The 21,576-nt window shown below is 40.8% G+C and overlaps 1 protein-coding gene across 2 annotated transcripts; it reads right to left on the bottom strand.

Annotated features, from left to right (window-relative positions):
- Nucleotides 1-2,606: 2,606 nt before the first annotated feature.
- LOC6593846 (lachesin) lies at nt 2,607-21,178 on the bottom strand. 2 transcript variants are annotated; one of them, XM_026988026.1, is made up of 9 exons: nt 20,668-21,178; nt 14,333-14,439; nt 12,618-12,834; nt 10,846-11,004; nt 10,609-10,737; nt 5,834-5,984; nt 5,467-5,609; nt 3,442-3,573; nt 2,607-3,298 (listed from the first exon to the last, which is right to left on the bottom strand). In XM_026988026.1, the coding sequence occupies exons 1-9, from the start codon at nt 20,951-20,953 to the stop codon at nt 3,045-3,047; spliced, it is 1,578 nt and encodes a 525-aa protein (XP_026843827.1). In that variant the 5' UTR covers nt 20,954-21,178; the 3' UTR covers nt 2,607-3,044. The 2 variants fall into 2 exon arrangements, with proteins under 2 accessions (XP_026843827.1, XP_026843828.1); XM_026988027.1 differs by having other exon boundaries at nt 2,607-3,238.
- Between the last annotated feature and the right edge of the window lie 398 nt (nt 21,179-21,576).

Below are 21,576 nucleotides of genomic sequence, written 5' to 3'. Positions count from 1 at the left end.
ATTTTCTTCCTTTTTCTAAAGAATTTTATAGAATTTAATTGTGTAGAATTTTTTTTTATATTGTGGTATTTTTTTTTCTAATACGGTATTTTTTTTTAAATTTTCAATAAAATTTCTGATTTTTTTTTTTTTTTTATTGTAGAGATTCCACAAAAATTCTTGATCAAATCTATATTTTCTTGTGGTATTTAGTTTTGGTATTTTCTAGTATTTTTTAATTGTGGGAATTGTTAAAATATTCTCTATTAATTGTCATATTGTCTATTTTCTAGTATTTTTTTGTGTTTGTTTGATTTTAAATTGTTGGAGAGAATTCTGTAAAATATTTGTTCTGTTAATGTTTGGTTTGTATTTTTTGGTATATTATTCGCAAAGCATTTCGCCATTCAAATTTCATCTTCCACTCGACCTCTACAATGTGGTTTATGGTACATCCAACCGCGAGAGTTCTTGATTAATAAATCCTTTACTGTTTCTCTACAATCTACCGCTTATTTTCCCCCTGTCATATAATTCTTCGGTCATATAATCGCATTTTGCAGGAGACAATCATAAACCCCTCAATGCCTACGCCATTATCCTCCACTGATCATCCACTTCCTGTGCGTTTGGGGATGGAGCTGGGGATGATGCATCATTAACCATGGCAACCCTGTCCCAGTATCCCAGTGCCGTAATGTCCCATTGTTGTGGCCTTTTGCGATTGTTTGATTAAAAAGCATAATGAAATATGCAGCAGACCAAAGTTTTGCTGCGTTTGTGTTTGCGTCATTGAAAATCAAGTGACAAGCCCCCAAAGCACCAGCCCCACACCCACCACGGACATCACACGTCCACATAATAATTAAATTGAATATGGCCATTTTTATGCAATTTTTTACTTGGTTTTTAATGGTTGTTATTGCTGTTGGTGTTGCTGCTGCTGCTTCTGAATGGGTGACATAAAAAATGAATAAAATAAAAGTGCATAACGAATAAAATGCGGTCGGGCGTGCAGGCAGCGAAAGCCACTTGCTAGAGATCTGTGGCGACACACGGAGGAATGAATAAGGCGTGTCGACGGTTGGAATACCCTGGAGAATCATTGGTTTTGAGGTAGACTTTGAGGTAGACTTTGACTTTGAGATTTTTATTCGATTTATGGTCTAGATCTTTGGTATCTGGAATTTTCTAGTATTTTCCTGGTATTTTTAAACTATGGGTAAGATAAGACGATGGTAGTTGGTATTTTTTCCAGAGCAGAATTAACCCGATTGATTATTTTTTGATGAGATGTGTAGAAATACATAATTTGGTATTTGCTATTGGTTTTTTTTTTTGTTTTTTTTGTTTGTTTAGTATTTTTCTGTTTTTTCTGTGTCTTTTTTTTCGTTGCAATCCTCATCTTAAAATCATGATAACCTCTCGCCGAAAATGCCAATAAAATACAAAAAAATGGCCCACTGGAAGCAGGTTAATTGTTTATTAATGTTTTGCAGAGTCTCGCGTTTTTTTTAATATTGTTAATATTAATGTTTGGCCAATTGTTTGCACTGGGGCGTTGTTTAATTTGGTTGCTAATTAAGCATTTAACACATCATTTTTATGGCATACTCTGCAGCCCCTGCCTCTGCCGTGCTACCACTACCATTACTTACCCTGCCCCCTGCCACCCTCCTGCTGTAGTACCACTCGCTTTCGTTGTGTGTCTTTTTTGGGATTTTTATTTAATTTAATGCCTCAGTTACAACTCATTTTATATGCTTAAATACATGTTACATACGTACGTGTGTGTGTGGGGGCTGTATATAATGCTTTATATACGATTATATGTACTGTGTCTGCGTGTGTGTGTGTTTCTTCACTCGATTCCAAATATATTTCTCATTATTTAACATTGTTTCATTTCATTTCATCTCATTGTTTGTTAATTGTTAATTTGTTAATGTAGTTATAAAGCAACACATTAGTATTCGTTTGTTATTACATTTTTAGCTTACATATGTAAATGTTTAACATCTGGTTTAATCTTTACATTACATATTAAGCCTTTACTTACAAGCTACTTAAATTATTGTATTTTTCTGCTGGCGCTGATGATGCAACAGATATTAATTCTGACTGGAAGAAGACTGGAAGGGTCTGTGCGGGTTTGTTTCGTTCTAAAGCACTTCTCTTTCCGAATACTGTTTCTTTAAGGAAAATTTCTTTTGAAAAATTATAGAAATATATGGGGGTTTTGAGCGAGTTTTGTTTTTTTTTTCTTTTAAATAATTTTAGGGAAAATTGAAATAAAAATTCTAGTATTTTTGTTGGTATTTTCTGGTATTTTTGTTGGTATTTTCTGGTATTTTTGTTGGTATTTTCTGGTATTTTTGTTGGTATTTTCTGGTATTTTTGTTGGTATTTTATTCCAAAAGCATTCTTCCATGTAAATTTCAACTTTAAAATAAATTCCCAAAAATGTTTGGCCGCCTTTAAACTAGAAAATATATTTAAATTAACCTGCATTTTATACTTAAACATATTCTATGCTCGATATGTGTGTGTGGGTCTATATATCTATTTATGTATGTATATATATATATTTCATTTGCAATCCTTAAGGCATATGTATCTGTTGTATGTGTGTATTCATGAGTGTTTGTTTTTTCTTGTGTATTGATCAGCGTTTAACGCACAAATATAATGTATAGATATCGATGATGGAGATCGTGTGATACTCGTAGATACATTATACGATCCGATAATCATGTGAAACGATTTCTCAGTTTTGAAGCACAGCATTGAAAGCAAAATGAAATTGCATTTACCCTTGTTCCTATACATAGATTTATATATATAGAGTATTTGTATAGATTGTGATTTGATGGATATACATATGCATATAACAAGCTCTCTCTCTCTCTGTCTGTCTGCCTGGATGTGTGTCTCATATATGGGGAAAGGGCGGATCGTAATTAGGGTCTCGGTTCCACTAGTGGTTCTATGCGATTAAATATAGTATTCTCATTTATATGCTAACATTACGTTTGAAGCCTTAGATCTAGTCCCATACCATTGGTTCATAGACTTACACTTACGATAGAGCTAGTAGAACCAACCGCTGACTGGCGGATTGTTAACAAGAATGTTATTGGTAGGAGGAGCGTCATCCACGCAATGGCCTTGGAAGAATTCGCTCCCCTGTTGGCCTCGGAGTCCTCTGGATCATTCGCATTGCCATTTCCATTGGCCGCCAATGGATTTTGGGTCTTATCTAGGAAGGATTTTTGTTCAGATAAACCGATTTCATTCAAATTCGATTGATATCTCGTATCTGAATGATGGTGGATGGTGGTAGTGGTGGTGGATCATGGAATGAAATAGAAATCACACAAAGAAGAAGCCAAGGGATAGCATGACATGAGGGGTTCTCTCAGGGGGGACTATTTCCTTATCGATAGATGATGTGATACTCACTTTTGTCTTGGCCATAACTAGAGCGTTGGCCATCGGATCCGCCATAGGCGTAATTGTTTCCATTGATGCCATTTTCCCTCTCCCAATGGGAATCGGTTGTGCCCGATGATACGGTCGTTGGTGGATAGGAGACTGAAAAAAGAGGGGAAAAGAGGGGGGTTTTGAAAAGTTGGTTTTATATAGCATTTACAACATTATTCTCTATTTTTTCTAGGGTTTTAATTACTGGAAATAATATGCTTAAGGATTTATGAAAATTAATTTAAAAATCAGGTAAGTGAATGCCCATTGTGTGGCTCTCCTTTCTTTCATTATATTCGGTGTGAAATCTGCTTTTCATTTCATTCATTGGCTTTCCATCCATCAATCGTTCATTTACTTTACATTTCCTCGAACCAACAATAAACAAAGATGTATCGGAATATATTTTTGTGTGGCACAAAAAAAAAGAAGATACTTGTTTTCATAAAATTTACATTTTTCAATTTGGAATTTTCACCACGTTTATTTCAAAGTTTATTTGTATCTTTTTTTTATACATATTTATTTAAATTTTTATTTGTGTCTCTTTTTTGTCTTTTTATTTATTTAAAAATTGTATTCAGTCTACTGTCTTTTTTTGCTTTGTCTCTCTTTTGATTTTTGCATTTCATTCGCTCCATTGGATTATGCAAAATGCTAATTATTTGCCGTCAATATTTCGTATTTCCATTTCCATTTCCATAATAATGTTTAAAATATGTATGTGCGTGGCGGGAGTATATTCCCCGGAAAATGTCCCTTCGTGTCTTCGTCGTTTCGTTTCCATTTTTCAATTTGTTGCAAATTATAATTCGAATGCGAGTTCTGTATCACAGCTGCACTTTCCACTAAATTACCGAAAACACTGTTTTCATATGCAAAATCGTTTTCCCGGGAAGGGGATGGCCGAAATTCATAATTAATGAAAATATGTCAAATGCCAGAACTCGCCCTCTGATCTCTGACCCCCCCTAAGCGGTGTGTCATGTGGAAAATATGAAAGAAATTTCAATAGAAAAAAGGGAAACCATAAATTTCTATGGGCTTAGGTTTCTTTTTACTCTTTTAAATTTGTTCTATCTTTCTATCTTCCACGAATGTTATCTTAAAGTTCCACATCCTTGGGCGGAATTTCCCAATCGATAAGTTTAAATTTCTTGAACGAATCCATCACGTAATTAAACGTAAAGACGTGATATTAACTTGCAACTTGAGGCCCCGCACTTGCAACGTACACATACAGACAAACGTGCATACTCGTGTGCCTCATGTGCAAGGAGGAGGCTGGGGAAGGGGGGGGGCTAAACCAGAGAATCCAGAGGAACAGCCTGGCCAAAAAAAAATTCCACACCTTCGGACCAAAAAGGACGTGACTTGATTTTTCACTGGCTTGATTATGGCGCTGCTCAACGAGCAGCAACGAGCAGGCAACGAGCCCCTGCCCCTCTCTGGGGCAGGTTCATTCAAGTCAATTGCGATGCCATGCGGCAGGAGGGGTGGCCATGTGCCCATGTGGCATGTGGCATGTCTGGGATGCCTTGATGGCAATTCGTGGCGAGGCAATTAAGTCACGGACAGTCCTCGGACTATCGTTCGAGATTTCTTTCTTTCCTGGCCACTTTCTGCGTTTCTTTTCGGTCTTTCATTTGGCCTTTGTTTTCGGTGGGTCTAAATGGCTTAGATTTGTCAATTTGTGTTAAGGCCAATGCGGCGATAGTTTTTCAATGCCTCACAGCGTTCCACGAAGACTGGGAGGGCTGGGAGACCATTGAGAACTTAATTAGTTGGGATGTGAACTAGCGATTGAAGAAAGTAGAACTTTAAGAAGGAAATTTCAGGCACTTTTCCTCCGCAGCATGCTCTGCTCTACGATTATCTCAAGATTTTCTCTTGGTTTTTGGGCGTGTGTTTTCCTTCCATTAAAAATGCATTTGCCAGCAAACATTCCCCCTTATGCCAATTCCTAATTGCATTTTGAAGTTCTCTCATGTCTCTTCCACTTACCATACAATCGGATAATGCCATCTGTCTCTCCTCTGGGATTCTTGGCCACACATTTGTAGATGCCATCGTCGCCGCTGCTGACACTTATGATCGTTAGCTTCATGTGGGTCTTGTAGGCAGGCACGCCTACACTTGATTCAACTCTGAAAATGGCAAAAAAAAACAAAGGGTTTATAAATGAAGGAAGGCTTAATAAGAGGACTAGCTCTAAAGATAGATTTTTATAGAAGAAAGTCCAAGAGAAGTATCTCAAGAATTGAGGAAATTCTTTAAGGAAAATCTGCCTTTGGTTAGAGATCTCTGTGTTGAACTCTACTTAACTTAATCTCTCATTTAAATACAATTTATATATTTTTTGGACGCTCACTTGTACTTGTGCGAATCGTGTATGATTGGTCCCTCGCCGCGTGTCCAATAATTGAGTGATGTGGGATGCGCCTCCGTAAAACATTCGATGGTGACATTGAAACCTTCTGGTGCGCCAACCAATTGATGGGGAATGAGCAGCATTGGGGGGACTTGAGGGGCAGATAGAATTGAAGAAAATACATGAATTAGATGTGGGATTTCTCAGCTTAAAATATAACTCAAGTCTCTAGAAATCATTATGTCACTTTCATCATTTCCCATTTCCAGAATTTGTGGTCAAGTTTTTCTCTTAATTCATTTTCAAACTTTTCAAAGTTTTCCTTCAGCTGTGCCCTCACATTTTTGGTATACATTTTCCATTGCATATATTTCATCAGAGATATATCTAGATTTTTCGCACTGATGTTTTCCCTGGGGTATTTTTTTTTATGCAAATTTCAGAGCATTTTTTTCTTGCTGATTTTCATTAAAATTGCAAGAAAAAGTCAAGCAAAGTGAGAGAGAGAAAGTTCTTCAAAAAAACAAAAAACTATCCCATGAATAGCATTATTCGGAACACGAATACGAAGATTTCTTATCTTGAAGATACTCGCACTCATTCTGCCCTGCCTGCACCTTTTGTATCTTTGCATCTATAGAAATGCAACCTTTGGGTTTCGAGCACAGGAAAAACCACACTTCTCGCGCATTCGGCGCACATTTTTAATTAAGATATTAAATGGGAAAAAGAAGTATGGAAAATGGGGAAATGGGGAAAGAAAACTGAGGGGAAAATGTCACGAAAAGTGGGGACTAATGAACACTCGAGCATTACGGATTTTTTCATTCAGAATTATTGTCAGACCACGGCGGAGGAATCTTCATCATCATTAAGTGCCACAATGGAGGTCCTTTCTCCTTCTTTCGTATTTCTCTCGTATTTTTTGTGTGCCTCTGCGGCTGCCTGCCTTTACCTTTTGTGGATTTATGTCCACCACGAGATGGCAATTAAGCTGAAGGCTAACACAAAAAAATTGTGTGGCATAAAAAGGTGTGATGGTGAGGGTGAGGGTGAGGAGGGGCAGACCGTCTTCTGTTTGTGCCACCAATTGAATTTTTAATCAGCTTTTGGACGCAAATTAGCAGGGTTTTTTTCTGCTCTGCTCTTTAGTATTTTTGATGAGGCATGTGCCCCACCCGCCTTTAGGGGCTGTGGGGCATAATCCTTTTAATCAAAATACAGCTTAAGTGTGATGAAATGAGCGGCTTAATTAAGTTGTCAAGGGGTTTGGGTCAACGGTCTAGTGTCCACTGTCCACTGTCCCCTGTCGAGTGTGAGGGCTGGAAAACCACAAACTTTTATCCTGCGATGATATTTTGATTGGCTGTTTCTTTGGGGATAATATTTGTGCTCCTTTGTTGGAAACAGATTTCTCCAACAATTTGTTAAAACAACTTCTGTGTGACAGCTTGCATACCATGTCCTTTATGTCCTTAAGTCCTGGCAACACACACAGTCCAACTACACAGTCGGAGTAGCATACGTCTACGTTTTATTTTTGTGGCGTGCGTTGCTTAACAAGCAGGAAGCAACAAATTCAGTTTCTGTTTCCGTAGTTCTGTTTCTTTCTTCTTCCTTTTTCTATATATACCCTCGTATGCTCGTATTATTTCTGACTGCATACTGATTTGTTGCCTCTTTGTGCAACCGAATGGCACAGCACAACACAGAAACACTGGGAAAACTTCCCCTCAAGAAAATCAAGGAAAAAAGGCAACATGTGCTACAAACGACCCTTAACCTGGCGCCACTTGTACCAGAGAATCGTCCTGCAACGGCAAAGGAATGTACAAGAAAAAGAGCAAGAAATGGAAATCTTATGGTTTGTATGGAGACTGGAGGGTACCCTGTATTAAAGAAAATATATCTTAAAAATAATCTTAGAAGAAAATAAAGAGGAATTTCTAGAGGAATACAAAAATTTCTAAACAAATTGTACGATTTCAATGAAAGTTGGAATTTAGGTAGATAATATCAGTATCTACAAACATAGAAAAGCAGAGTTTGAAATCTTTAAAGCTGTGGATGCTACAAAAAAAGACGGCAGGATATAAAGGATTGTAGGTGGAAATTACTGCTAAAAAATACACTGCATCTTTAAAACAGTCTTAGAAATGGTCGTAAAGGTGGAACAGTGCTGCCAAACAAGAATTTTAGAGGAAAAACATAACACAGATATACTTTCTTTCTTGATCTTGGCTGTAGTCATTAGCCGATCAAGTTGAATTTCGGAATATAGGTAGATATTAAAAAGATATATACTCAAACCGAAGAGCTTACTGATATCTTTAAAATTGTGGAAACCACAAGTTTTCCTAGATTATAGTCAAAGTTTTCCTTGGGAAAGAAATATGGTAATGGCTGTAAGCACTCAATAGCCGATGTTTCTCCATAGTCTACGCATTTTTTGAGATCTAAGATATATTTCTCTGCCTGTAACTAACCTGTGAAAGAGCATATTATACCCTCTTCCATGATAGATACAGGGTACATGTCTCAGAGTATTTGTAATTTCGTATGCAATGCAGAGATATTTTATATTGATATAATTTCTGTTGATTTCAGTCCCCCTCCCCCTCCCCCTCGTTTGGAGAGCAGAGCGAGAGGGCTTAAGCGAAAGAGCTTAAGCGGGAGTCAAGTGGTAGAAATCACCTTGAAGTTCGCTTGTCGTCGTTTTCCTTATTTTCCCATATTTTCCATTCATTTTAATTGCCCTTACAAAAGGAGAGTCCCGCTCAAGTGCTTTTTCCCCTCTGGCACGGGGACAAACATTTGTCCCAGGATAACAGCTTCTTTACCACTCTCCGACTCCGTCTCCGACTCCGACTCCCACGGTCTTTTACTCGACTTTTCTTTCGTTTCGTTACGTTTCCGGGCACTGATTTAAATTACAATTGAGTGGCGACAATATTGGTGAAAGGCGGCGGTGGAGGGACCACCAGCTCTGGAGAAAGGACACTCGCCAAGCAGCTGCTAAGTGCCACAGAAAGAACCCAAGTCGACGGGTGGGCGGGCGTCCGGCCAGGACTTGAGTCAACAATAATTTAGCCCTCCAAACCGATGGCAGAGAAGGTGCACTGGCCACTGGGCACTGGACACTGAGTGACATTTTTTTGCTTCTATAGAAAATTACTGAGAAAAAACTGGGAGCTGCAGAGAAAGAGGAAAGAAAGAGGTGAACTGTCGAGTGTAAACAACTTGAAAATTAGCCGTTAATGAAGCCTCGTTAGAGGGTTCGGGAATCAACGGAGAGATTTGCAGGGAGGATTACCTTCTCTTCCTTTCCTGTTTTTTTTTTTTTTATTACTGTTGCAAGTGGCCATTGATTGGGGCACAATGCCATGGAGGTACAATATTTGTGTGGAATTAGTGTGAGACAGTTTTGTGTAAATGGGAAATGACGATGGCATTGACTTGATTGCCGGACAGGATAATGGCAGGAGATGGCGTCTATCCTTGGCGGGCAATTGTCTAGAGAAAATAAAGCCTTTTATAGGATTGGCAAAGGCTTAAGGGTAGGGGAATTACACTAAGAAAATGTTTGGGTTTTTGTTTTGTTGAGAAGATCTGTTATTTTTCTAATAATTTGTATCTATAGGAGGGTTTCTCCTCCTCTGCCCCAAAGACCCACCTCTAGAGGGTTTGTACATTTTCTTTTCCTGCAATCTATGGTTCTATGGTTTTTTTTTGTGTTTTTTTGTGTTTGTGTTTGCCACTGACCGCTGCTGTGTGGTTCTGTGTTGCACACGTGTAATTTGTACTGGAGTTTTTGTGGCAACAAGGACTCCGCCCCCCACCCACCTTCGTTCCAGTTCGAATGTCAGTGGCGAAAACACACACACACAAAAATAGATTTATGCTTGCGGCATTTTTAAGTGACAGCAAACGAGGAAATTTCTGTGACGACTGCGACATGGCTGGTGGCCCCCACTGCATCCTTCCTGCCTTGCATACTCCGTGGCGGGCCACGACAGGAGCTTGACAACACATGTGATGGGATGTGATGTGATGTGGTGTGGTGTGCTGGCTGTCTGTCGCCTGTAATAAATCTTAAAAAACTGCACCAACAGCCAGCGAACGCAGTGATTTGATTCCATCATTTTATGGAGTTTTTTTTCTGCTTGTTTCTTGCTTTGTGCAGCTGTTTCTCGTGCTCGTTTTAAGCCTCAAACTTTGCTGCAGACACAGCTACAAGTGTGGGTTCAAATTGCAAAAATGTTTGAAAAAATTCCACCAAAAGACTAAGCACAGTGAAGACTCAAAGGCATAGAAAAAGGCATTGAAAATAGAAGCAGAAATATCAGAAAATGTTGAAAGATTCACTTGGAATATGGAGGAGTATCTGCGGTGTCTCTGGCATAGAGATACATTTTCTCGTCAAGTTCTGCTGAGGTTTTCTTCCACTTTGTGCCACTGTAGCGCAGAAAACCTTTTCCCAGATTCTCGACTTTAATCCGCTGATCCGTCAAATGGAAATATGAGTTGGAACACACCACAAAAACAAAAAAAGGAAGACCCAATTTTAACAGCTAAACAAGTCTTTTGGTCAGGGAAAATAAATGGAAAACTGGATGGAAAAATAAAAAGAACCTCCAACAAAATGAAAGATAACCCAAGTTTGTGTTTAGATAAATTTCTGTGAGGATACTCCATTGAATGGTTAATGGAAATATGACACAGATTGCTGGATGATTCACTTTATCATTTTGGGGATGACAGGGAAGGATACTTACAGTCGACACTGACTTTGATGCGCTTCGAAACCGTTGGGGGCACGCCATTCGAGGCGATGCACAGGTAGGCGCCCATATCCAAACGGGAGATGCGAGTTATCTCCAAAGTATCGCCCTCCCATTCGTTTACTGAAGCGAGAGAGAGAGAGAGAGAGGGGGAAAAAAAAGGAAAGGACAGTGTTAAATGATTGATGCAGTGCATCGTCGCATTGCCGCCCTTCCATTTGATGCACTTACCTATGTGATTCTTATTGATGGCTATACGGGAGTTATCGTCCCGTTTCCATTTGATAATGGGTCTCGGGCTACCACTCGCCCGACACCTCAGCGAAATGTTGGCGCCCTCGCGGACAATCACATCGCTGGAGCTCAGCGAATCATCAATGTTGGGGGGAACTGCAGAGAGAGAGAGAGAGAGGGAGACAGAGAGAGATTTGAATTACGGTGACAACGATAATCCTCTTAAATATACATATTTACAATTGAACTTTGGCCTCATGTTTATTCATGTTAAATATTTGTGGGTTTTGTGGAACCATAATATTAGGGCTTTTCATACAGGAAATTGCTTTTAAAACGAGGCCTCAAAATATTTATCATTATGAGTGCAATAGGAGCTTATGTTAGAATATACCCTTTAATTTTAAGCAGAAATTGGTCTCTCTCTTGCAGAATTACAAATATACTCTGTGCTACAGTTAAACCCAGTGCCTCCGAAGTCCAGCTTATCTGCTTGAAAGAAAGAGAGAGCACTACAAGCACAAAGGCAACGTATGTACATACATATTTGCTAATTTGTGCCTGCTATGGAGATCAGCCGATGCTGAAGCTAATGTAAACTGCAATAACAATTTTTCATAGTCTACTTTATGCCACTCCTTCGCTTCTCAGCTAAGCAACAACACTTTTGCTTTTTCAAGCGCCGGGGCTTGTCGAAGCCGAAATAAAGCAGAAATTGGTCTCTCTCTTGGAGAATTACAAATATACTCTGTGCTACAGTTATAGCCAGTGCCTCCGAAGTCCAGCTTATCTGCTTGAAAGAAAGAGAGAGCACTACAAGCACAAAGACAACGCATGTATTTGCTTATTTGTGCCTGCTATGGAGATCAGCCGATGCTCAAGCCAGTGTAAACTGCAATAACAATTTTTCATAGTCTACTGTATGCCACTCCTTCGCTTCTCAGCTAAGCAACAACACTTGTGCTTTTACAAGCGCCGGGGCTTGTCGAAGCCGAGACTTGTCGAAGCCGAGACTTGTCGAAACCGAGACTTGTCGTGTCCGAACATGCAGAAAAGTGATCGTCTCTTCTTTATGGTCTCGCAGTTGTACCCATTGAATAAAATATTAGTAATGATCAAAAGCAATGCATTGCCATGAGTGAAATCTTTATTTCAGGAGTACTGTGTATTTCAGCTATCAATTTAATTGCAATTTTCATTAGGAACAATTTTGAAGGAAACATGTTAGTTTTTTTAATGCAATTTTTTTTGCAAATATTTCTTTATTTCCTTCTCTTATTGCCTTTCATATAATTTCGTATTTCTTTGTTTGTGTAAATTTTTTTAATTAAAAGCCTGCGCGCATTCGCGCATTTCCCTTCCACAAATATCGCATGCATTTTTAATAATTTGTTTGTTGTTTGCGAAAGGCAGGGAAAATAATTTCGCCTGTGCAAAGGATACTGGATTCACAGGATTCACTGAACTGTGCTCCACATTTTCGGGTGCCTGGCCGGCCCCGTGCTCTCGGGTCTCGTTCTGGACTCTCTCCCGTTTGGCTTTCTCCTGTTTTCTGTTGTTTTTTTTTTCCCCGTGCTTAAAGGCACATAAATTATTTTTTAATTCGCCGCGTATTTGCACAGGATTTTCCGGTGCGATTTTCACTTGCCCTTAGGCCAAGCGCTGCTGCCGCCCCGCCCCCGCAGCGACCCGACCCTCTGGGGAGGCAGCCTCGTCGTTGATTAGATTTTCGCATAAGTTTTCCCCCTGCCCCCCTGCCCCCCACTCACCCACAACATTGAGGTAGCCAAACTGCGTTTTGGCCGTCACCGTATTGATCTGGCACATGTAGCGTCCCTTGTCCTCCTCGTGGACATTGTTGATGTGCAGATACCACGTGCGATGCCTGTCGTGCTTGTCGTGCGTGACACTGATCCGTGGGTTCCGCGTGATCACGTGATTGTGAACGGTAAGGATAGCGCTCTGCTCAAAGTGCATCCATGCTACCTAGAAATAAAATTAAATAAATTATATCTTGTGCATATTTGGTATCGACTTGGTGACCTCTAATCCACACCCCCTCGTATTACCACTTGAAATGGAAGCTTAAAATATTTAATAACATCGCCCAATGGCATTTTCCGTCCATTCTCCAACTAAACTACACACAATTTCACCCAAGGACTACATATCCTGAGCAATTTTCGCAGCGTCAGCATTCAGGAAACAAAAAAAACATAAAAAAGTGGAAATGGAACGCTTTGGAAAAGGCAGAAAGCGGAAGCGAGAAAATTGCATCATAGTGTCGCATATAAAAATAAACGCAAAACCGGTTACAGGATCCTGTGTATCCTGTGGATGTGTCTGGTGATAGCTCCTATGAATTACATGCATCCTACGAGCAGAAGAAGGAGCAGGAAGTGTGTAGCCTTACTCACAGGAGAACCTGCCACTTGGCACTGCCGCCACTATTGCTACTTAAACATGCCATCAGCCGACTCTGAGGCTAAAACGAGAGCCAAGGAAAGAGAGAGCTTCCCCACTGCACTTTTCCTTTTGGCATTTTCCTCATGCCCTGCACGTGCTTGTGTGTAGGTTTTTCCTCTGTGTGCGTGCGTGTGTGTGTGTGTGTCACTCTCTCTTCCTCATTTACACCTCAATTTGATTCCATTTCCCACTGCGTTCAGACGAGACTATTGAATGGGTTTTCCCGGGTTTTCTTTCGTTTTTTCTTTTTTGGTGCTAACAAGCCGCTCGCTCGCCCAGTGGATGCGAAGATGATGCGATAGGTACTTGAGCTGCAGTGCTTGGAATTTCAGTGTGAAGTGTCCTCTAATGATGCCCCTAGCCAGAGGTCCTGTGTGCCTTCTAAAAGTTGGTAATTTGATGGGTCGGTCGTCTGGTCGTATCTCTTTGGGATCATCATCGTGTGGATAATTAATTAGTTGACTTTTCCTCCTTCTCGTCTTATCATCGCGCCTCATTTGCTATGCATTCCACTCTCTCCCTTTCTCTCCCTTTCTCCCTTTGCCTGCCTCCCCTAATCTCCCGTTTGAACACCGTTTTTATGCCAAGTAATCAAATCATTAGCACTCATTACAATCTCCTTAATTAATAAATCATTTCACGTTCCTTTCATGCTTTCCCCTGCCCTCGGGGCTCTCTCTTTTCTCCTTTCTCCTCCTTCTGATTATATTTTCGCGCTAATGATGCATTAAAACTATGCAGTGAGACGCAATGTCAGCACTTTTCAGGGTCTCTCCTTTCGCTGTGTGCATTGAGGGATTTTTTTTCAAATGAATAAAATGGGGAATTTTTATTATTTTTATTTGAGCCAATTTGTGATTTAAGGCGAAAGATTAGTTTTGAAAAGAGAGGCAGAATTTTTGATGGTAATAAAACTTAGGGAAATCTTTATGGTTTCTTAAACCGGAATAAGAACTAGAACTAGGACTCCTAAAACCTTCAGGAGCCATCGATGGAGGCCCCAATGCAAAAGTCTTACCTTATATGATCCCAGATTCTTAACGGAGCATCCGAGCTTAACATTACGTCCGGCAGGTACAGTTACATTTTCGATGTATTCAGTAAATTCGGGTTCTTCGACAACAGCTGCAAAAAACAAAATAAATCAATAAATAGAAATATGTAGAAATAGAGACAGCGAATTAATTTAGTGCATAAAATATTTATCAAAATTTTCATTTGATATTTTCATATTTGACTAAGTTGTTCTTTCGGGGGTTCGGGTGGTTTTGGCTGGGTTCCAATGTCAATATGTCATGCATTTGGATTGCATTTTGTATTTTGCATTTTGCATAATCAAATAGACCATAAAAATCAATTATGCGCACAAAATTAATTGTAAAAATGTTTTGTGGAACATATCGCCAAGAGCCATCGTTGGGTTGCAAAAATTCCTTTTGTGGGGCCAGTGGAAAATAATTATTTCATTGATTTCTACATCGAATCATTATTGCTGCTGCTGTTGAGGCATGTGCCAGCGGCAAAGGGGGGGGGCAAGTAATGCCAATGGTTGCAATGTGGACTAGAGGATACCTCTTAAATGGGAAAATATTGCCAGAGAACTCTTGCAAGTGGGGATCTACTTTCAAAGGGTATAGCTTTTACATTTTTGGAGGAAAAACAAAGGCCTTTTTTTTCCAAAGGTAATACATATATAATTTCATAGATTATGATAGGTCACCAATCCAAAGCTCAGTACTGTAGCCTCTCACATCCGATTGTAATGAATTTTTCAATTTTGGCGGAAAATAACATTATATTTAACTTTACCAAAGATCAGCTCTCTATCTTTCACAGTTTCCAAGTTACACGATTTTTCTTTATTCCAAAATTCGATTTAGGTGCATCTTTTCCCTGACTACAAACATACCCCGTTGTACCCTGTAATAATAGCAATAGCAAATGTGTACAAATATAATTAAACACATGTTCGGGCACTCCCCCTACACCGTGCGCGTCCCCCCCCCCCCCCCCCATTCCCTGTCGTTATTTCGGTTGAAACATCAACAAGTTGAACGTTTTTTGTTGCCTCTTTTTCAGACTCCTGCAGGCAGCAGCTGCACGTTGCATGCCGCATTCATTAAAGTTTTAATGGCCGTAGAAATAACTGTGCGAAATTCTCTTTGGCATTCTTTGAAGGGAGAGAGCGACTTGGCCTAAAACATTTAGCTGCTAATTTGTTTGGAAGTTAAGCAAATATTGAATATAGAAATGCAATTTTTGTTGACTCTGGGCATTTGATAGGCAAACGGAAATTGGCCAAAATCAATTCATTTGCATTTGAATTTGGTCATTCAATTAACCAGTTATTCTGTTTGCAGCAGCAATTATTTAGCAGTCCTTCCTGCAGGACGCCCCCCGCCAAAGGCAACGGCTAGGCGCTTAATAAACGACTCGGATTTCAATGGAAATGTTTGTCAATGAAAGGCGGAAAGATGCTCAAAGAATGAGGCCCTCTTATGTGTGATAAATTGATCAATTAAATGTGGAATTAGCTATTTTATGCCATTTACTTGGACGATTAGTTGGGTAAATATTTGTATATTTTTATAATCAAGGAATATTTCATAATTTTGACTAATTTGATACCTTCAGAAATACCCTTGATATTATGTATAATATTCGATTTATTATGCTCTTTCCGTTTGATATTTGCATTCTGTGGAAAGGGGGAGAAATTCGGTGGAAAAGCCCCCAACATTTTAATTGCAATTTATGATTATGAGCGTGTATATATGTATATTCCATATTTTCACAGACGACAGCGAAACGGGGGCGGGAGAGGAGGCCTCTCCAGTTTCTATCCATTGCCTAGGCTTAATTATCTATTTATGATGTCCGGCAGGCTTCTGCCCGCCAGATACACACAAATGTTGTACGATATAGAGTTACACATTTGCTGCAAGTGGAATGGGAATTGGGGGCAGTGTGTGCGCCGCACAAGTCAATAGAAATTCGACAGTTGACTCTCGAAACGGGCCATGAAAATGGTATGTGGTTACCCCTTAAAAAGGGAGGGTATTTTGAGCCTCAGGAGAGGTTTGGTATAACAGAAAACGGAGTCTTCGATGGGACCAGCCGACTACAAATTGGATGTCCTCTGGGGTAAAGGGTAGCTTCAGCATCGATCAGCGTTTCAATCGCCTTCTGTGACACCATGTGACCCGGCCTCCTAGTGGCTAACAAGCCCCCGCAACTAATTAACGAAACAATAACACAAAATGTTGCATAAATTAGTGAAAGGCTGCTTTCTCCAGAGGGGCAGAGGGAAACGGCCAGCGATCGGAGGAGGCGACTCCCCGCATAGGAAAAGTGACACCCATAAAAAAATGCGCGGGCAAACACTGTTGCAAGTCAAGCGTGCAACGTTTACGCAGTGGGCGTATGGGGGGTGGGGGGATGGGCCAAAATTCTCTGCATAATCATGGGATTTCAGCCAGCTGCAATTTTCGCGCCAGAGCGCGTGTCTGCATATAAATTTTGCCGAGACGAGACGAGGCGAGGCGAGGCGAGGCGGCTGCGGCCACGCCCTCAAAAAGCGACATCCAAACAAAAACAAAAACAAAGCGAATGCAAAGAGATGACAGTTTTCTCGAGGGATTGACAGGGAATTGGAGATACTCTTCGGGGGGAAAAGAAAGGGATTTTCCATGGAATGTTGAGTTGAAGTTCCAGACAGATTTCGGAGCATTTTCGAGGGAATTTTGTGACTTGAATCAGCTCCCAATTTTTCAATTAAATTCATTCTAGTTTCAACACCTAATTGAAATACAAACCCCATTTGCTGGTTGAATAGTGAATATATTCACACGACTATTCATGAATAATACTACGGCTGAAGGACGAGGATGATGCGGATGTTTGTGCCATCAGAAAAGGGAGGATTGATGGGGCTTTACAAGTAGGAACTAATGAAAAATCACCACAAAGAGGAACTTCCACATAAGACAATTGTTCTCGAAATTGAATGGGAATATATCTGGGTTTTTTCAAGTGTATCTAAACCTTCGACTTTCAGCCTCAAAAGTCTCTCTTTTTTATGCTGTTGCTCTTGTTGCTGCGGCTGCTTGTTGCACCTGAGAACAATGACAGCCGGCATTTGGTGGGGCCTGTGGCATGCAGCAGCAGTTGGTGGTGGGCGGGGGGTAGCATTGGGGATATAACATTGAAAAAAGAGAGCAACACCTAACCCCCTGGGGGCCGTATTTCTTTTTCGTCACATATCTGTGCAGCTGCTTTTCATTTTTGGCATAAAGCCCGTGTATCACTTATGACCCTAGGCGCCTCTCTATTGTCTCTCTCTCTCTCTCTCTCTCTCCCCATTATTCCCACCATGTGCCACTGTGGCCCCTTCTATTGTTCTGTATAAATATGACGCCTACGACGAGATACGAGATACTGTATCCCCGGATGTTATTGATGCCATCATCGGGATGGCAGCAGCATCGAGAGAGTCAGAGAGACATGGGATAGGGATGGGACATGGTTCGAAGGTCTGATCTTAGTATTTTGCCAGTAAGGTCTAGTTCTCTCTTTTCCGAATGTACAGAGATATATGCAAGACCCCTCATACATAAAGATACATTAAATTATACCTGAGATATTTTTATACCCGATACTCAAAATGAGTATTGGGGTATATTAGATTTGTGGTAAAAGTGGATGTGTGTAACGTCCAGAAGGAATCGTTTCCGACCCTATAAAGTATATATATTCTTGATCAGCATCAATAGCCGAGTCGATTGAGCCCTGTCTGTCTGTCCGTCCGTCCGTCTGTCCGTCTGTCCGTCCCCTTCAGCGCCTAATGCTCAAAGACTATAAGAGCTAGAGCAACGATGTTTTGGATCCAGACTTCTGTGATATGTCACTGCTCCAAAAATATTTCAAAACTTTGCCCCGCCCACTTCCGCCCCCACAAAGGGCGAAAATCTGTGGCATCCACAATTTTAAAGATACGAGAAAACCAAAAACGCAGAATCGTAGAGAATGACCATATCTTTTAGACTGCGGAATCTGAATTGGATCGTATTATTATTATAGCCAGCATCAAGAAAACAATTTCATTTTTTCTCGCCCTGTCTCTCTCTAACACACACGTAGCATAGGCGGCTTTGCTTAGAGTAAAACATTAGCGCCTAGATCTCAGAGACTATAAAAGCTAGATCAACCAAATTTGGTATCCACACTCCTAATATATCGGACCGAGACGAGTTTGTTTCAAAATTTCGCCACACCCCCTTCCGCCCCCGCAAAGGATGCAAATCTGGGGATATTCACAAATCTCAGAGACTATTAAAGCTAGAGTAACCAAATTTAGTATCCGCACTCCTGTTAGATCTCACTATAAAACGTATATCTCAAAATTTCGCCCCACCCCCTTCCGCCCCCACAAAGGACGAAAATCTGTTGCATCCACAATATTGCAGATTTGAGAAAACTAAAAACGCAGAATCATAGATAATGACCATATCTATCAGATTGCTGAATCTGGATCAGATCAGATAATTTTTGTAGCCAAAAGGAACAAATCAATTTGCAGTGGCTACGCAGCGCCCGACGTCACGCTCAGACTGATTTTCTGTCTCTCTCGCACGCACTCTTTGTCGTGTCGTTTAATATTAGACGCCGCCTGCTGGAGGAGAGCCATACTGACTTAGTATCGGGTATAACCGTAGAGTTGCGGTCTCCGAAGCAACTCACAACGTTCCCCCTCGTTTTTAATATTTTTTTATTTTATTTTTTTGTTTGGAGGTATAAAAGATTCATTTTTTGCGTAGAAAGGTATAAATAGTCTTGCCTTGCCAAATCCGCCAATCTTACTAATATCCGCAACAGATTTTATTTACGACGGTACATAATCGCAATGTCCCCGATTAGATACGATTTCAATCAAAAAATAATCGGATTCCTAGAATATTGTGCGTGAATTTTTATTGGAGTCTACGACTCGATAAGATGCGTATGTTTCTTGGGGTATATAAAAGATTTAACCTTTGAAGGGAATGGTTTAGTCGTGCCAAAATGTTTCCGAAAGGCACTGCAGTCCTCGCCTGCCTGGGCTTTTTTTCCCTGTCGGCGGCGTACGATATAACATCCGTTGTCGAAGATGGTAAGATCTTGAGAAATCAGTAACCAGCACTTTGTACAGTTCTCTGGTTTTTCCTTTAGGAATTCCTGGATCCCTCAACATTTCCACAGAACCATTTGTTAGGATCGGCCATGGCTACTATTATATTGAGAGTAAAGTTACAAAGAACTGGTATGAAGCCTATGAGTCGTGTCGACGTATGAATGCCGACTTGATTGCCTTCGAAACCATCGAAGAATGGGATCTGATCAGACAGTATATTGTAGACCTGGAAGTCAGTAATATATACTGGACAGCAGGCAATGATTTGGGGAATGAGGGTGAACATGTATGGCATTCCACTGGAGAACCGCTGACATTGAACATCTGGTCTCCGGGGGAACCGAATAACAAGGAAGGAGTGGAGCACTGTGATGAGGTGTGGTATGGCGGGGCTAGGGCCTTAAATTTATTGAATGACAAGGACTGTTCTTTCAAGCTGCATTTTATCTGCGAGGCACCCCAGCCAAAGATAGCCTCGTTTATCATCTGGTAATACTAATTCTAAGGAGATGTGCATTAAAATGAAGAATTCAAACGAAATATTCTTTTTCTTGGATATATAAGAGGTCGCTATGTTTTTTTGAATCGTTGTTGTGTTTTGTTTTTACTCTCTGAGATCGGAATGTGTACAGATAAGACCGATTGGCTACGATTTTATAGCAAAAACGTGGGGCATCGTTGTGAGTCGCTGCTACGGCCGCGACTCTACATTTATACCCGATAGACAGTCAGTGTGGCCATAAGGCGCACGACAAAGAGTGTGTGAGAAAGAGAGACTGAGTCACTGAAATAATAATCAGATCTGATCTGGTTTCGGCAGTATAGAAGATTCTCCTGACTTCAAAAATGTGGTTGCCACAGATTTTCGCCCTTTGTGGGATCAGAATCACAGAAGTCTGAATACAAAATATCGTGGCTCTAGCTCTTGTAGTTTTTTAGAACTAGGCGCTCATAGGGAGGGACAGACGAGCGGACGGACAGACAGACTTGGCTCTACCGACTCTGCTAGTGATGCTGATCAAGAATATATATACCAAATGGGGTCGGATGGGTTCTTTCTGGACGTTACACACATCCATTTTCTATATTCTTTTTGAGTATCGGTTATTTCTCTAGACCGCACTTCCGTTTACTGTTGGCTTATGGAATATTTACATTTAAAGATATTTGTGAAAGATACTCACTGTTTAAATTCGTGGTTGGGCCATTGGCCACAACTCCGCCACCGGCAACAATCACGCCATTGCTTCCGACCACCGTATTGCCAGTTCCTGTGGCGACACCGACTGCCCCGCCTCCGCCGCCATTTGTGGCACCGTTCGCTGTCTTGGCTCCGGATGGATGCTTGCCAGGGGCGTCTCCGCCACCGTTCAGTATCTGTGGCAAGATGATCTTGTTGTTGGTGGCGTCCCCCGCTGTGGCCGTGAGCACGAGGAGGGCCCCAATTAGATGCCAAGATGGCAGCAACATCAACTTGCCGTTCTTCTGGCCTTCGGCGACCGTTTAGCCAGAGCAACCTCAACCGCCAGGAGCAGCCCCAATGATGGCCTCGTCTCCTGGCCAAAGTGCATCCTCCTCCTTCTCTCTGTAATCCTGAATCGGCGCCTCTCCTCCACCACTCTTTGCTCTGTTTGGCCTCGGGTTTTGTTTTATGATTTTATGATACAATGTTTTTCTTTTCTCGAGCGTTTTTCACACGGTTTTGTTATCAGAGTTTTTCTTTTCCATTGCCCTTTGGCCAAATTTGCTTTTTGCAATTTTTGTGGCTTAAAATTCAATGTAAAAAGATCTCACGTTTAGTTGAAATTTTTCGCTTTAACACACTTTTCCCCTCTCTCTCTCTCTCTTTCTCTCTCTGGTGGAAAACCTAGAAACATTTTCCATCTGCCAGGGGCACACAAAAACTGCCTTAATTCTCGAGTTTTCCATTTGACTTTGGCGCCCCCATAAATTTGCCTTCAATGCACTGCCATTCCCCCTTGGTTTCCTCCCCCCCCCCCTCGTCCCCTCTCGACAATTGTCGGCTGTCTAGTAAGTTTCCCCCCGCATTTCCCCAGCATGCAGATTTTCCGGGCGGAATTCAATAAAGTTTG

This window comes from Drosophila persimilis, unplaced genomic scaffold (genome assembly GCF_003286085.1).
Source record: "Drosophila persimilis strain 14011-0111.01,24,50 unplaced genomic scaffold, DperRS2 tig00000124-arrow-pilon, whole genome shotgun sequence".
Lineage (NCBI taxonomy): Eukaryota > Metazoa > Arthropoda > Insecta > Diptera > Drosophilidae > Drosophila > Drosophila persimilis.
The sequence above is the reverse complement of the archived record's forward strand: the minus strand, read 5'-3'. Positions and strand labels throughout refer to the sequence as shown.

Bases quoted from the DNA above. Each gene is read 5' to 3' on its own strand.
- LOC6593846 (XM_026988026.1), bottom strand. From the start codon at position 20,953: ATGTTGCTGCCATCTTGGCATCTAATTGGGGCCCTCCTCGTGCTCACG. The intron at 14,440-20,667 runs GTGAGTATCTTT...TGTTTTTTGCAG, and splicing joins CCCAACCACGAATTTAAACA to CTGTTGTCGAAGAACCCGAA. The intron at 5,985-10,608 runs GTAAGTATCCTT...CTGCCCCTCAAG, and splicing joins CATCAAAGTCAGTGTCGACT to TCCCCCCAATGCTGCTCATT.